This window comes from Vidua chalybeata, chromosome 1 (genome assembly GCF_026979565.1).
Source record: "Vidua chalybeata isolate OUT-0048 chromosome 1, bVidCha1 merged haplotype, whole genome shotgun sequence".
Classification (NCBI taxonomy): domain Eukaryota; kingdom Metazoa; phylum Chordata; class Aves; order Passeriformes; family Viduidae; genus Vidua; species Vidua chalybeata.
The window spans coordinates 115710050-115727949 of NC_071530.1; the positions used below are offsets into that span (position 1 = coordinate 115710050).

The window sequence follows — 17900 nt, forward strand, 5'->3', positions numbered from 1 at the left end:
ACAGTGAAATAGACCCTCACTAAATGGAGAGAAGGTTTAAACATGGCAAAGAGAATATCGTAAACAACGATGTATAAATTTTGCAAAACCAAATAAAAATATTAGGGACAATGCATACACTAGCTAGTTGCCAATTACTATTATATAAAATCCATGATGAAGAAAAAGGTGTCTAAAATGAGTTTAAGATCTAATACCACAATAACTAAACAGCAAAGAAGAGAAATGAGGGAAGGGATAACATCCACAATGCTCTCCTGGACCAGCACTATCCCTGCTGGTACACTACCCTGCTAGTAACAGTAATCCTGTGAACTTGGATCCATGTAGCCTACAGCTTCCAGGAGGGATTCATTAGCTGTGAAAAGATGACATTTATGTTCAACAGTGTATTTTCTAATGTCCCAAAAGACTTATGGCCTCAAAAGAGTTTTCTCTCCTCAGATTTTGCAGGTAGAAAGTATTAACATCTATTTTCTCTTTTTCATACTGTCCTGTGAGAGTTTAAGAGAGTTTGCTAGTAAAAGCAAATATTCCTAAACCAAATATTGACAGGATATTGGAGGCACTTAGCATATCTGCTTATTTGTACACCTCTTTTAGCATGTCCCATATGGATGGCTTTATTTTTGATTCTTTGTTTTTCATGTGTCATTAACTAGCAATACTTCAAAAATAGTGGAATCAATTAACTGCCAGTAAGACATTATCTTCACTTATTAAGAAGGAAGTATAAAGCACTAGCAGGCTCCACAATCCAAGGTGTGTCATGTGTAGTTATGTAATAATGTTATATATATTATATGGGTTAAGAATTTTAACCCATATAATATGATATATATAATATATCAGGTTGTTGTCTGATTAAATACTAAATAATCACACAATGGTTGTTGCTTGTGAACCATTGAAGAGTGTATTTGATCCCACATCACCTACAATATCACTGTTCACTACACTTAAACATAGGATTAGAACAGCAAAGGCTGTAATGACTCACCAAATAACATAATTCAAATTATAGTATCTCCTATGTTTCTCTATTTTTAATTTTTTTCTTAAGACATAAACTATTGTACTATTTCAGTAAAGCTAGGCAGAATCCAAGTTATATGCTAATGGTATGGACAGATATTCGAAAGCATCTGCAGAGCACCCTATTTACCTTACATTTTCAGCCAATATACTCAGTATTGTATGCATGTAAGGCATATAGACATAACGTCCTCAGGAAAGTTACTTCAACAGTGATTTGCTGGTATTCATTTATTCGTCCAGGATCTTGGTTCAGATGCTTGTAATGACTTAGCACACAGGCATATCAAACCCAAAATTCCTAGATACATCTGCAGCAAAGCCAACATATCACAGGAACAAGGCTATTGCAACTGTGCCTGGAGGAAAGGCACGAGGAATGGGACATGTGCTTGTCCTGTGAATAACAGCTACAAGCTTCAAACACCCACTCCTACTTTCCTGCCACCTCTCTCCTTGCTGTTGGAAAACCTATTTTAGTAACCATCTGGGGTCCCCTTGATGCAAGTGATCCGCTGCTGGCAATGGGCTCTCCTGTAAAGTTGTATTGTCACCTTCTTCTGTAAAGAGAAATTTTAGGGAAATTTACCAAAAAGGCAGTCTTGAGCTTAACCCTGCAATAAGAATTTCTACTCCCAGTCCAGTCATCATCCTGCCCCAGCCTCTGGGCTTCCTTAGAGCACCATTTCTTCCAACACAAGCTGTTTCTCTGGAATTTCTAATTAAAGAAGTTATCTAGCATCCAGAGCATCAGGGAAGGCTGTACTCCTTGTATACAACTACAAGTCATAAGTACAGCTCATATGTATTCATAATAAATGGTGGTCTGTAGTTTCAGATCTGTTAGGATTTTTTGGGGATGGGGAAGGTTAGGGTCTTTCCCCTCCACTCCAAGGGTTTTTCCTTCATAGCTGGTTTTCCTATCAGCAGGACTTGCTCTATTCAGAAAGACATGGAATAGCTCCTTTTTAGTCTACTGGTCACAGAAACCTCAGCAAGCTCACCTTTTCACTTTTGAATAGCAGAAAAAAAGCAACCCCAAAACCCCAAAACAAACAAACAAACAAAAGTAGCAGAAATTATTTATTTTCTTTACCACAGAGATACTAGAAACTTTGCCAGTGGTTTCACTTTCAACTCATGACTATAGGAGTGAAAGAGGTGTTAGTCAGGTCTTCAGTTTAGGGGAGTTTCCTAGGCCTTTATTACATTCCAGAGAGAAAGCCCTCTGCAAATTAACACCATTAAACCAACTGCACAGCACTGAACAGACACAGGCTTAAAATTTTCTTTGTTTTAAAGAGCATTTTCATTACACCTGTGTTTATTATAAACAGATTTCAGTCTAGTTCAGATGGAATCTACACAGTGGGAACTTCAGAACTGATTTTCCTTAAATTTGAGCTATCTATAGACACAATGTTATGGAAGATTTTTGAATTAAGAATGTCTTCCCAAATTTAGAGGACTATATTTTATGTTTCTAGCTAAATATTAGTGACATTTCTGCTTGAAATTATGTAAACTTCATAAAACAGATGATTGAGATGCCCACTCTGAAATCAAGAGGCTTCATTATCTATATGCTACCGTGGCATATCATTTTATATGAAAATATAAAATGAAAAAAAAAGAAAATATAAAATAAAATAAATATAAAAATAAAAGCTTGCCACAATAAAATGATATGAACATTATTGAACTGAACCCTAACTCACTGTCCAACCCAAACCCAAGCTTTTTTTTTCTAAACAAGATCCCATTGGTCCTCTTCAATTTACCTTTAAAGCCACTTAGCCTTTTCAAATCCAGCAACAAGCTACGGAAGGAGGGGCAAAACTGGGGCACTGAGAGGAAGTGCATGTCAGGAGTCAGTTCTTTACTTTGGCAACAAATAACTCAAATTACAGCTCTGCATCCAGCTGTGCTGATAACACAAACACACACACACAAAAATCTAGTATTTACTTTTGAGGTTACTCATCAGAATATTAAGGGAAATGCTGGCAGGAAATACAAATACAGCCCCTTTCCTTAAGTACTTGACAGTGATAACTGCATACTGGCCAGCAAAACTTACTTATATTTCAAAATAATTTTAATAGAATTTTAAAAAGTGATCAGAGAAGGCAAATCAAAGGAGGAGGCTCAAACAGACTGACCACAGGAGGCAGCAAGCTTTCAAACATCCAGTGTAAATCCCTCTGGAAAGAGCAGAATTGTTCATATATGACAGCACAGAAGACAACATTCACTAAGTAAGTCCAATTCGTGTGCTCACTGGTTACATCAGTCATCATGCATTTACTCAACAGAATCTCGTATTAGCAACAGTTCCTTAAAAATTGGGAATTTGCCTATAGATATGTAATTTAAATGATATGAATGGTTCTGCCAACTATGTAGAGCATGTCTTAATTTTTCATTTGCACCAAGGCTTCTGCATCTGACCTGTGGAAAGATGCCAGTTTTTAAAAGATAGATGCTTCAGGCTGTCTCCTCTTCTATTATTGAACACGTTGTTACATAACTGAAATACTTATGAATCGAGAGTAATGTAAAAACAATGAGCTCATTAGAAGGGGAAAAACATCCACGTACCTTATACAAATTTGAAAGTTAGGATAATATATTTGACAGTGGATATTTCCAGGAGTTTTAACAGGATCGGCCTTATCTCTGATTTCTAAATGGAGGAGCTTCAGAAGCAAGAGTTTTTTAGCTGCTTTTGTCTCTGCATGAACAAGGCTTGATAGCTTGAGACTATAATGCATTACTGTGGAAACCTTCGGTCTGTTACATAAATCATCTTAACACTCAGCAAGAATTGTCCAACAGTGCCATTGATATGTTCAAGTCAATGATCCTGAAAACAATTTTTTTGTGTTTCTTCATATGGTAGACAACAGCAATAAATCATATTCATTTAAAAACACACAATATACTAATTTATCAAGCCACAGCTATCAAAAATGTATTACAGGGGAAGGTATAATTTTTTTGTATTGTGTTAATCAATTTCTCTAATTTGCATTAGTTAAAGGCCAAAGCCCCAAGCAAAACATTAATTTTCCTGTACCAGATGAATTCTGTTTTCAAGAAAGAGAATGTGCTGACAATTATATTATTAATTTTAAACAATCATAATTTTCAAAGTGTACAGAACTATGTAAAACAACAGACTTTTTAAGATTTCACTCTTGAGAGTCTGTTCATTAATTACATTAATTTAATGCATATAGTGTAGCAGTTTGCTGGGAAATGTGTTTTCAGTGGAGGCTTTAAATTGAAACACAGTTTAAAGATTACAATAAGTAGGAGCACAAATATTATAAGAGGCTAAAGGATCTGGGGCCTGCAAACACTGATACTATTATTGAAGCAGTTAAACGTCCCTTCAGACAAAAATACAGCTGTGCACTATTCTTATTTAGAACATTTGAATAAAATTAAAAGAGAAGTGCAAGTCTTTTATGAATTGCTGACCAACTGACCAGAGCAGTTCTTTAGGAATATACAAGAGCTTTAGGCACAAATGGAGCATCCTTAGCCCCCGAGGTGGAGTCTTATCCCTCTAACCTGTGACAACCTTCCTTAGTATGTCCCCAGTGGGGATCCAATTGTGGTCATTGTCCAACACCCTTGTCACTCTTCTCTCCTGAAAATAAAGGTATTTTCTCTCTCACAATGTCTACTACTACTGCTACTACTATTGCTACGACTATCATTATTATGTTTGTTATTATTTTTGTTCTTATTAATACTACTATTACTACTATACTTCTACTATTACTACTGTTCCTGCTGCTACTACTACTACTACTACATTTTAATGAAAGCTAAAATTCTTAAGGTAACTTGGGGTCCTATTCAACAGGCTTTGGTCTGTACTATAACACAGGCAGCATCATGTATGGTATAATCTTGAGTTCAGCACTACAAGACATACTTCCATAAACCAGTTACTACATGTGCTAAATATTCTTTTTCAACTAGAAATAAAAAGCATATTAGAAATAGAAAACTTTTCAAGAGACCCTCTCTGCAAAACATACCTAAATTGTGCTCAGTACAAAACGCTGGGTAATAAAACTAGCAATATACATATTTAATAAGCAGAATTGAACTGAAAAAAAAATAGAAGTCGCATCTTCACAAATCCTGCTGCTTGAAAATACAGATGATACACCACATTTAACTTGTCAGAAGCCTCATTAGCATCATAGCATAGACTCTAAACCAGCAATCAAGACAGTATGCTCTTCACATGTTTACATTTTTAAATGCTCTTAAAATAGCAGTAGTATAGATTTACATTTAAGTATGTATGTTTAGGGGGCAAATATTCTGTCTAAATTTCCATATCCCTTCTGAGAAAGACACCAAAAGATGAAACAATATTGTACTCAGGGCACACAGTGATGAAGGACAAAGGATCCTTTTATTTTTTGTTCGGATTTTTTTTCTCCTTCTTTCTCCTTTCTTTCCTTAGAAAAGCTCAGAAACAATGGATTGCTTCTCACTATTCAAAAGGACACTGGGTCCTACCTGTGCTACACTTCTCCTGAATGACTGATGAAATTGCCAGAAAAAAATCTGATTTAATGTAAAATGTCACCACTTGAGAAAAGGAGGATCAAAACAGAGGCATGGCTATTCTTTGCAATTATGGTGGAACTTTTGTTTAGTCCTGTGCCAATCACAGGAAAAACTGAAAGCTGAGGCAGATCAAAGCTCCCAATTCCTACCAGTGGTCCTCCTGGCTTTAACACCTAGATTTTGGATCCAGCACTTTACAGTAAAAAGGCCAAGGAAGTGCTCAGTATATGAACAAGTACAGATTATTTAAGCAAGTAAAAGTGGCAGGATCTGGCCCTCTCTTAATAAAGTGTCATGTAAGCATTGGGACTGCTGGGACCCCAGTAATAAGTTCAATCGTACTGATGTCTTACAAACTATCAGCAGCGTAGTACCTATTAAGACATCTTTATAAACTGCAAGAAATATGCAAGCTATTACAAGATATAATTCTGAAAAACACACTTCTGTGTAAGAAGCCAATTTAAGAGAAAACAACATAAACAATAGTAACTTGTGTGCTCAAGTGAAGTATCTTTTTAATTTTGAGTAATGAAGATGTCAAGCCAAATGCTAGAGTAGTTTAACTTAATTAGGTGGCCTATTTTTTCAGGCAGCCTTTCATTTCCCATTGAAAACTCAGCTTGCATGCGAGGCAACAAGAGCAATTTTGTCTGTAATGAATACCTCTGGGACTCCACGGAGTGATCATTTGAATGTTACATTGAAGACTGGTTTGAGTTACTAGTTTGGGCTTGTTGAGATGCCAGATTTTGTAAAACTAACTAGATTAATCAAAGACTGGCATCTCATCGGTTAATTTGGTCAGGGGTCAGCAGGTCAAACTGACTCTACTGTGGCAGCCTTTGCCAAAAGGGACAGTATAATAGTAATTGGTCTAATTTGTAGTTCAAATTCACGTAATTCTTCCAGACATTTTATGGACCGAGAAAGGTTCATTTTATGTGAAGCTCAGATGAAAAATACTGCCTTTAACATTTCCCATAGTTACATCCCATAATTCTTTCACACTGCTGACCTGTAGAGTTTCCTGGAAAGGAAACTACATAACTAAAATATATGATGTCTGTAATCTGTTTTTACATGTTAAAAAAGTTGTACATGAAGGAGCAGAGGGAAATATTTTGAAAGATATTTTATACTGGCTGCTCATTAAACAGAAAGTTGTCTGATGACATGCACAGCAAAAGGCAGTGCCTTTTCTCTTGTGATATGTGAAAAAATACCTCTGGCTTTTGGACAGAGAATTCATCATTTGATGATTGATTTTCTGTTTACCTTTTTCATGGTAAAATAATAGCTTTTGTTGTTTTTACTTTATTGATTTATTGTGGGCCTATCACTGAAGTTGCTGTCATCCTGATGCCACAGCTATGACAAGATGCATTGCTTACTTAACTTCCCTCTCATCTGCAACTCTTAAGAAAAATACTTTTAATTGATGTGCAGAATCATTGTGTATTCAACAGGGCCAAGTTCAAAATTTTAGCATTACTCTAGAAGTATCTCACATTTACTTCTAAAGCCCAAAATTCTGTAGCTAGGCAATTACCCTCCAAGCCTGTTTCATTAAAAAGTTTTCTGCCCACATGGCTGCAAAGAAAATATAAGTGCAAGATTTCACAGCCAGAAGACAAATAGAATGCTGAAAAATTTGTTATACTTGCTGAGGTTTCTGATATGATCTCAATTTTACAGATCCACGCTAATGATTTTTGAAGGTTGGAGAGGGACACTTTTGTTTATACAACTGTAATTATGGGGATGTTTGCTTAGTATCCTTAGGGACTAGATTTTGACCTCTGGTGTTTTTATAGCATGTGCTATAGAATAGGCATTAAATGAAAGATGCATTAAGTTAAGGCATATTTAAGTAACTCATTTTTCAGGGATAAGTAGGTCATATAGATTTCTTCTTCTGGTCAGAGTACAAGTTCCACATCTACTGAACATAACTGACTAAAATGAATTTGAGTAAAAAAGGGTAAAGGTATTTCACCTGAGTTACATCTTTAAAGTGAAATTTGTAAAAGCTCTTTAATTCCAGCCAACAGTCCTAATTCTGACTTCCAGTCCTAATTCTGACTCCCAATTCCAGTCCTAATTCTGACTTATACTTTTATAAAATCTGAGGCATTTGATTACAAAAAAAATAAAATACCCTTGAATATATACACAGTACATGTTCATACACTTTGCATTAAAGCTAAAGACATTCATACATACTTCTATAACACAGCCCTATGGAGAAGGGCTTGGGGACACTGATGGATGACAAGTTGGATATAAGCTGGCAACGCGCTTGCAGCCCAGAAAGCCAACCATGTTCTGGGTTGCATCAAAAGCAGCATGGCCAGCAGAATGAGGGAGGGGATTCTGCCCCTCTATCCTGCTTTTGGGAGACTCTACCTAGAGTGCTGCACCCAGCTTTGGGGTCTTCAGCACAGGAAAACATGAACTTGTCGATTTGGGTCTAGAGGAGACCTTATAACACCTTTTAATATATAATGAGGCTTATAAGAAAGATGGAGAAAGACCTTTTACCAAGGCCTGTAGTGTCAGGACAAGCAGCAACAGGTTTAAACGGAGAGGACAGATTTAGACTGGACACAGGAAAAAAATCTTTACTGTGAGGGTGTTGAGACACTGTAAGAGATTGTGCAGAGAATTTGTGTGTGCCCCATCACTGGAAGTTTTCAAGGTCATGTTGGATGAGGCTTGGAGCAATCTGATTTAGTGAAAGATGCAACTGCTCATGGCAGGGAACTGGACTAGATGATCTTCAAAGATGCCTTCCAATTCAAACCATTCTATGATTCTAAAGATGTATCTCTATAAATATATATAGATAACCTTGTTAATGCAACTGTTGATGTATTTTTATCAGGGACTCTTCTTTCCAGACTCTGTCTGATGTTAAGATAATATTAAAAGGCTATGTTTTACTCAAAAGTGAAAGGCAGGGTAAAAAATTACATCTACCTTTAACTGCTCATTCGGGATCTGAAAGGCCTGCCTAGTATTTTTATTTCCCTGAGGCCATTTTAACCTATGTCCCTTTCTTCTTTTTTTTTTTCTTTATTTTTTTTAATGTAGCATTTATAGACTACTTCAGAGAAATGGACGACCAAGAAGTAGACTCCCTTCTGTTGATAACCTATTTTTGAAATTAAAAAATAGTGGATCAGGAAGAGGGAGCTGGTACATGGTTCAAAACAGCCCTGGACTGTAGCCAGACAACAGACTGCCCAGGAGGCATTGCCTTTTCACTGTGGAGCAGCCTCTCAAATAATGAGTTTTCCAAAGCAAAAGCTTTCCAACTTCTGGGCAGGATTGTGCTAGACTTCAGATCAGGGTAGTATCTACCCACGGGACTACATTGGACCATGTAATGATTCTCCTTCTGAGAATGCTGCTTTTTCTCAATCCTTTCCAAGGCAACTAACTCCTACCCCGCTCTGCTGATGGAGACTGCTCCAGGCAACAATGTTGAAGAGCTGTGTCTTCTGGCAGTACCCTGGAATTCTAGCCTACCTACAGGGAAGGACCAATACAGAGCAAGAGAGGGAAGCTATTAGGTAGCATTTATCCATCCCTACTTCACATGAGCAATAGCTATGCCATTAATAATCCAAGAAATTATGGTATAAAAATGTAAAAATACATGAGGGCTATATGTAGGACCATGTGCATAAGGCAACATTAATATGAAAAATCTATCTTTTGGATGTCCATCCATCCTATTTCACCCTGTAGCTGTACAGGACAAAGCAGTTTTGATACCCATGGTGCCCCCTCCATCAAAGAGCATGCAGATATATATTTTAGATAGATGTCCCTGGCATAGCTCTGGGAAGCAGGAAAATACCACCTCTGAGCAATCAGTATTCCTTCCTCTGCCTCAGATCTTTTCTTTCCAGTGGGACAATAGGGGTACTGCCCCAAATCATCAGCTCCAGGCCTGTTCTCATCCCTTCCCTTTGGACCTTGCAGGGAATTTGGCAGCTGCACTCATTAACCTTAACATTTATCAGGCCTCAGGAAGGCTACAAATGTATTAAAGCTTTGTGCAAGAGAGTCCTGAATTACATTCCATATTGTGACTAGGAAAAAATGCAAAATAAGCAATATAATTTTATACTGACTGTTCTATGTGTGGCCCACAAATTACAGGCGGAGGAATAACATAAAGAGTAATTCATGTCCAAGGTTTCAATTATAGGTATGGGGAAAAAACAATAATTGGTGGGACTCTCAAATGCAGATCAGTTGGCATAGTTTCATTTTAAAATGATAAATACTTTCAGATCCAAGTGCAATTAGTAGAGAAAATGTCACAGTTTTACTGTGTATATTTGTTAATATGGCTGGCATAACTAATTTAGGAGATGCCTTCAGTGTAGAGTCCTGTACTACATATATTGTAACCAAAAGTGCAGTACTTACACATATATATAAAATGTACACAGAGACAACATTGCCAAACAGCCTTTTGGGACGCTTTAAAAGAATATCATTAATTTTTACTGTATACTTACTCTTCTGGCTCAGTTCCAGCACTGGCTTTCTGTAAAAATAATTTCAAGTATAGAATTGTGCTATTTGCTTGCAGCAACATCACAGGAACAGTAGTGAGCCATATGTTGCTACTTAGCAACTTGGTCTGTAAGTCCCAAAGCATGTACTGATTTGAAAATTGAACAGAAATTATAATTATTGTTGAGGGATGCTGTGAGGCAACTTGTCTTGGATTACCAAACTATGCAGATGTTTGATGTTGTACAGCGAAAGGAACAAAACTATATTTTTCCTGTCCAATGCCTGAGCTTTTATTTATGTTAGCCTAAAGGGGATAAAATGATTAAAAACTGTAAAATAATATAAGGTGATGTTTTTCTGGATATGAACACTTTAAGAAGAACTGAGGTGCTTGTCAGCATATATTAGGACCCCAGGAATCCTGCCTCTGTGATCACCTAATCCTAAAGACAGCCAAGTGGAAACCCCTTGGTCCTTGGTGTTACATACCATGACTCAGTCTGCCAACCCACTTCCCAAATAAGCTATGTCAGACTCTGAAATTAGAAAATGATGCTCATGTCTGACTCAGTCAGCATGACTGGAGCTTCAATAAAAGTTTCTGATAGGACTATGTATCTTCTTACATGTGAGACTCATATTTTAGTACCAGATGTGAATGCATCAAGAAAAGCAGAGTAATTACTTCTCATTCTGACAGGATTCAACTCCTATCTCCAATCTTGTGAGGGAACAGACAAGTTATTAAGGGTGGGAAAGAGCCTGCATTCCTCTCACTGAGGTCATGCAATGGCAAGACTCATGAGCACAGGTGCAAAATAGGCATAGGACAAAATTATGATTAGACCAACTATGCTGTCATCTGAGAGAACATTTCCTCCTCTCTTTTTATGGCATTGTGTGTTTTACATCCAGTAACAATGACAGGTAAATGAACAAACAGTCCTAAAACCACAGTCAGAAAATATAATTGCATCCTTTACTGTTCCTCTCCCTAGCCTGTAAGTTACCCAGTCTTTCGTGCTTTGTTTTCAGAACAGGAAATACTGTATTTTTTTCCCAGTTTTAACCACAAAACTGGATCTTGAAATGGTAGCCAGTTCACCTGTTTTGGCTGACCACCAAATGCTTATGCCCAAGAAAGGAACACCACCTCAGTACAGTCAGTGAAGACCTCAAAGATACTACCAATGAAGAGTTGTTTAGTTCCTTTGAGGAACGACTCGCAGCTGTCTGTGTTAGGAACAGGTTTGGGAAGGCTCCTCTCACAGTCGCAGGTTCTTGATGAAACATGAGAGACAGGTTTCCATCACACCACATATTCGTGTTCTCAGTGAAGTTGTTTTGTCTCTCTCTCTCTCTCCTTTTTTTTTTTTTTTTTTTTTTTTTAATACTGTTATTATTACAGTACAGGCTTTCACATATGCTCTAGCCCACACAGAGCTGGAACACCTCTTCTGCGAAGGCAAGAAGGCAGGATAAAAATGCTGGTGTTGTTTAGCTTGAAAAAGAGAAGGCTCCAAGGAGATCTTAGAGCAGCTTTCCGGTACCTAAAGGGAGCCAACAAGAAAGCTGGAGAGGGACTTTTTACCACAGACTGCAGTGATAGGTTAAGGAGGAATGGCCTTAAGCTGCAGGAGAATAGGTTTAGATTAGACATCGGGAAGAAGTTCTTTGCTGTAAGGGTGGTGAGGCACTGGCACAGGTTGCCCAGAGAGGTTGTGCTCCCATAACTGGAAGTTTTAAAGGCCAGGCGGGGTGGGACTCTGAGTAACCAGGGCTAGTGGAAGGTTCCCTGCCCATGACGTGGGGAAAGGAACTAGATGATCTTTAGGGTCCATTCCAACTCAGTCCATTCTATGATTCTGTGTATTCACTTAAAACCACTGCAACAGTGTAAGCATCAGGAGAAAATCCCAGCAAGGGAAAGGAGGTTGTGGCAGCCCAAGGCTGACAGATATTCTCAACCCGGCACGGAAGGCTGGTTGACTGGTGCACAGTTGGTAACAACTCAAAACACTCTGCGTGGCAACTGAGCTGCTTCTTGCCACATGGGTCCCCCAGCAAAAGACAGAGAGGTTGCCTTTGGGTTTTGAACTCTACCTGGGAGCCAGACACGCCAGAGTTCAGCTTTGCCATGGTCAGACTTTAAGTCTGTAAGCCTTTTCTTGATTCCAGCCCTTAGTAAGAATTCAGGGTTTTCTGACATCTTTGAATTTGGAAATGTCACATTTGATAGATTTTTTTTTTCCTTGAAGACAAAGTAATTTGCATTTAAAATACCTAGGCCTGGGTCTTTAAGGGTACTTTAAGAACCTTACTTTCACTTCAACGAGTGAGTGTTAGATGCATAAATATATCTGAGAATCTGGGCCTTGTTAGCACATGTAGAAACCACATAAAAGATTAAAACTTATACTCTTAATTTTTCAATATGCCATTTAAATTATTTAAACTACATGCATACACAGTACAAAAATATCAACAGAAGAAAAATAATCCTGATGTATAATGTGGATTTGCAATTCTTTATTCAAAACTATTTAAGACAGACATAATGATTCTCTGAAAGGTAGCAGCTGCCTGATAACAGCAATCATTCACAGAGTTTGTATTTCTACTGTTTCAAACAAATTCAATTAGCCCTTGCACTTCAAAACCCTTAAGGCAAGAATGAGATGATACTAGGCTGCTTTAATCTAATAGTAATACTAAAACTTGTCAGTACAGTTTTTGGATTAATGGTTAGAGAAAAATTAATAATATAATTTTTCATTTTTTAATCAAACAGTTCTATTCTAAACTACCTTTGGATCTTGGAGGGTTCTTAGCTGAATAAGTTCAATCATGCACAACTCCTAAATGCAAAGTACTATTGGTCTCTAAAGGTATTTCAGAGTGACTTCAACAGAAAGCTGGGAAGCAACATGGTGGAACACTTTAAAGATGGTCTTTTTGATTGAACCATGTACTCATCTCACACAGCCTCCTGCTTCTCTGCCCCCAAGGAACCTGTGTACCTGAAGAACATTACTTCGTGAAGACATTTAGTTTTCAATGCACACTTTCCAAAGCTGTTGATTCCTAAGTTCCTAAGTTATGTTCAGCTTACCTGAATATAATTACTATTAATTCAAACTTATTTCCTACCTAATTTGAGTTTTACACATAAGCCTCCTGGTTCTGTCAGGCCAGACACCACTGGCCTGAAATATTGCATGACACAGACCAAGTGTGGTTATTCATGGCAATTTCTGACACAATCTAACTGATCAGCAGCACTATTCCCACCACTTACTGGTGCAAAGTTAAACTGAAACGTGATGTAAATGAAAAATTCCCCCCTGCATATAGACGTAGCAACAGGTAAACAACCCAAAACTTTCAAAATTATTTTTGCTTTTTAAGGAGTAATTAAAATTGTAATTCTTAGAAATCTATAGGATCTTTGAGGTCAAGTGGAAAGGTGGAAGATTTTTTAATATACATCCATTATCAAAATTTAGTGTGTATGGTTCCCCAAAAGGAAAAGGGCTCAAAAATACCTTTAAAGAATGCACATCACATTAAGCCTTTTGGCCTGTGGGCTACAGAAGGCTAAGTCATTGCCTTAACCCCACTGCTAATTGTGTAAACATAGCAACATTCCTCAGACACTGGATTAGTGCTAAAAATGCAATTCTTCAACTGTTCTATGAGTGATAATTAAAGATATTTGTGACATGTATAGCTTATAATGATTAACTTGTCTGCAGTCAGATGAACAAATAACCTGCACCTGTAAAGACTTTATTTCCTGAAGGTAAAACAACTGTTTAGGAAAGATCATGCTGGCAAAACAGCTGCTTGCATTCTGGAGAGGAAACAAGGTAGTATCTTTCAACAAACGCCAAGTCTGGTGTTTTATCAGCTCTATCTCATTAACTGGAAACAAGGCTTAAATGCTTTGTTTATAAATTATGATTATTCCTGATTGCAGCAGTTACTGATAGTGCCACTCATTTGCAATGCAACTCTTTGAATTTTTTTAATTACAATTTGAAACAAGGCAGAGAAGATTAATTAACCCACCTGGCTGGCTGGCACGTAGTCCTGGCTTGGTTCTGTCATACTCATATACATGTTCTCACCGTCAAACTGCAAAGGAAATAATAGTAAACATTCAGCAAATTCAATTTCTTAGCACTGACTGAAAAAAACAGTTGCTATAAAATAATATTATAGCCTGGTTTTAGAGACTTGTAATCGCATGTGTGCATCTTGTCTTTGATGTTCCTGTTATTGACCCTGGATGTCAGTGATTTGGAGTAATTAGCGCTCTAGTAATTACAACTAGCAAGGAAGAAATGAATGGTTTCCTTTCATCTGCAATCTGTTTTAAAACAAAATGCCTCATTTTGTGCACCATGTATACATATTGCTGTTGGTTGCAATGAAGTACTAAGTGTATTGCACACTTACTGAGAAAAGAAAGACGAGAATAGAATCTGCACTAAAATGCATCTTAATGGATTCCAACTTTAGCTTCTGAGCAGAACAAGAGTTGAAATTTCAAAACAAATTAAATCCCCTCCAACTGAAATGTCCCCATGTCAGAAAGTAGGAAATACATTTCCAGACAGCTTTCAGACATCTGAATGTATGAAAGAGTATACCTCCCGTCCGTATGGTGTAAGGGGATAGTTTGCTTGATGTGTGAATAAAGTAAACATTCATAATCAGATCTGCAAAAATAACCATCTGTAAATGATAAATACCATTCCTGGAAATATACATAATATATGAAAAAGCTTCTTTCCTTTTCTCCTTTCCCTTTATTTTTTTTTCCTCCTCTCCACTGCAGTTAAGAAGTAACGGAAATGTCATAGAAAGGAGTTGATTAAAATCTGAAAGTCTAGATGGAGAAAAACTGTCAGATTTGAAGCCTCATCCTGTAGAGCGCAAAGAAGTGTAAAACTACTGATTTCTTACATAGTCTGGAAAATGTCCCCACAGAAGTCTCGTCACACCTACTCAAGTGGCAGTACCAACAGGGCAATGATAGTCGCAATGTCTGCTCAGGAGCTAGGGAAAATCTTTTCAAACCTTTTAAACAGAAATGAACAACAGCAGGAATTCCTATCTCCAGTCATCAACCACAAATTTCCAGCTGTTACGAGGTCTATTAGAAATAACTTGCACTTGACCCCTTGTGTGAATGCTTAGAGTGACATATTTTGGACATCAGCCATTGTTTTGCATGACACGGCAGCTTTTTTAAGAAGTCCCTACTACTGAGACTGCTCTGCTCCCACAGAAGGTGCCTGTGAAATATCCCATGGACATTTCTTGATCAGTGTTGAGCTTCTGGGGATATTCTACCTGCAAGGTACATCATATTCAACTAGCCTGAGGTGGCAAAGTCAAACTGTGTCTTTGGCAGATAGCTCTACCAATTTTTGCTGAGGTGGCTGAAAGGGTTTCTGCTTCCAGCTGTTCATCCTCTCTGCCAGAGGCTACAAGGCTTGTAACAGCAGCAGTAACATGAACAAGTGCCAGCTCCTGGCACAGCAGCTGATGGTCTGCCCTTCCTGGCCAGAGCTATTTAATAGTCACAGACTATCTGTCAGAAGTCTTAGTTTCATTGGAGGGAAAGGATTATGCCACAGACATAGATCTGCCATAGGGAATAGAGTATTTCCAAATTTTGACAGAATAGAGATAGTTAGATTAGATCATAATATAGAGGTTGATGCTTATTCCTTTTTTGTTTCTTGTTGACATGGACCATTTCTTTTAGCTTTCTCATTCAATAATGTTCTTATTTATAAGCATTCAAAGTTAAGTTCTGGAGAAATAATTTTAGTATCTGGATTGGAAAAAAATGCATTGTTTCTTCTACTCAGATGGACAAGTGAAATTCTGAAGAGAGATTTCACAGCCAGTAGTTGGAAAGCAAGCACTCCAGTGCAAGGCCTACAGGAGCTCAACTTATTCAGCTTGTCAGACAAAAGGCTGAAAGGTGCCTTGATCACTGTGATTGGTACTTACACCCTGGAAAGATGTCTGATAGCAAGATGTCAGCCTTCCTGACAGTGATATAATGAGATCTAGTGTTGAGAAATGGAAGTTACAGAAATTCAGCCCTGAAATAAGATACAAGTTCCTGCTTTAGGAGGTAATTAAGCATTATGTCAACAGCAAACTCATCATTTCCCAGACATTTTAGAATGAGGTTTGATATCTTTTTTGGAACAGATGCAATCCGTACCATATTTATAAGAAATCCCATGGACAGGATAGTTACACTTGCTGGTTATGGGAGTCCTATCTGCCCTGGAAACCATCATTCCTTGAGTCTCCTCTTTTGAATTTCCCTCATTATCTTCATACATTTGTTGTGATACATTGCAAGCTTTGCTGTAATTCAAATACCATGTTGCATGGGTTTAGTTGCAGTGAATATGAAGAAATTTATTTTCTTTTCTGCCTACTGGCTAGATACAGTCAAGAATTATTTCAATTTATTTTGCCTTCCATAATGCATGAGACTATGATTTAAGAATCTTTATGAAGTAAACTAGTCTTTCATATAATTCCCTCTTTTGAATGTTTGGTCATCTGTCCTTGCTCCCAAGCTTACAATCACCAAATCTGCATTCTTTGAATAATTTCCCCAAGGTATTTTTCCATGAATACTGAAATTTTTATAATTCTGTGTGTTGTTCTTGGATGATCTGCCAACCTAATCAGTGCCTTGCTATTAGTGGTTCCCCTGGCATGGTAGGATATTGGATCTCAGCCTCTCCTGTTTGTTGCTTGTGGCCCTCTATTTAGCTCTGAAATATTTTTTTATTTCTGCCATGGTCTGTGGGCTTTATGTGAGCATGTCTCAGAGAAACAAAAACAGAAAAAAAATGTGTAAATTTAAACTTCGTGGCCTTTTGACCTTATATGAGAAATGTAAGGGGATTGATGCTTATATGAGAAATTACCTCCTGCAACATTTTGGATTAATTTGTTAGGATAAATTTTCAGAAAAATATATATGCATAATGTTTGTAAAATCTGAGTGACCTGTTAACATCTAAAAATATCCAACAGCTCTTTGATTTGTTACTTATTCAATATTCAAGCATGGAATTTAGTCACTGCAGTATTTAGCATCTGCTTGTCAGAAGTATGTGCAAGGTGTTGTGTAATAGGTTATATAGGTCAGCAAAATTTGATGGGATGTGTATTTTTTGTAATGTTTATATATTCAGATTGTGGACTGCATCAGCTGACAATAACACTCTTGCCATGTTAGTGTTTGTACTACATGCACTGCTTTTTAAATTATTATCTGCCCTCAGTCCAGTGCAGTGTGGTGCATGGCTACTTGGCAGTTCCTAAGACTTTGGATATGAGCCTGAAAAACACCCATAAACTCAATGGATGAGGCATATACACATGCATTTTGTACAGCAGGTATTGCCAGGAGATACCTCCTTCACGTTCTCAATGTTTACTAAAATGTTTATAAAAGAGTGAAAATATGATCTTTGCATACCAGAACAAAACAAAATATTTACCGCAATGCTGGTTTGTTATTCATCATCCCCTTTCCCAACTACTAAAGCAGTGTGAAATAGAGATGACCTGTACATCCCACCCCAGCCAAAAAAAAAGGGTACACAGGCCTTCAACAACAAAAAGTTCAGAAAAACTGTTGCAGCACAGATACAATGCTCACCTTGCCCAAATAT

At 37.5% G+C, this 17900-nt stretch overlaps 1 protein-coding gene across 1 annotated transcript in view; it reads right to left on the bottom strand.

The window, feature by feature from the left end:
• The window catches only part of TOX (thymocyte selection associated high mobility group box), a 218325-nt gene that overhangs the window by 90466 nt on the left and 109959 nt on the right, over window positions 1-17900 (bottom strand). The window contains exon 2 of the mRNA XM_053933107.1: window positions 14245-14310. Within this exon, the coding sequence (XP_053789082.1) occupies window positions 14245-14310 (66 nt within the window). The remainder of the gene's footprint in view (window positions 1-14244; window positions 14311-17900) is intronic.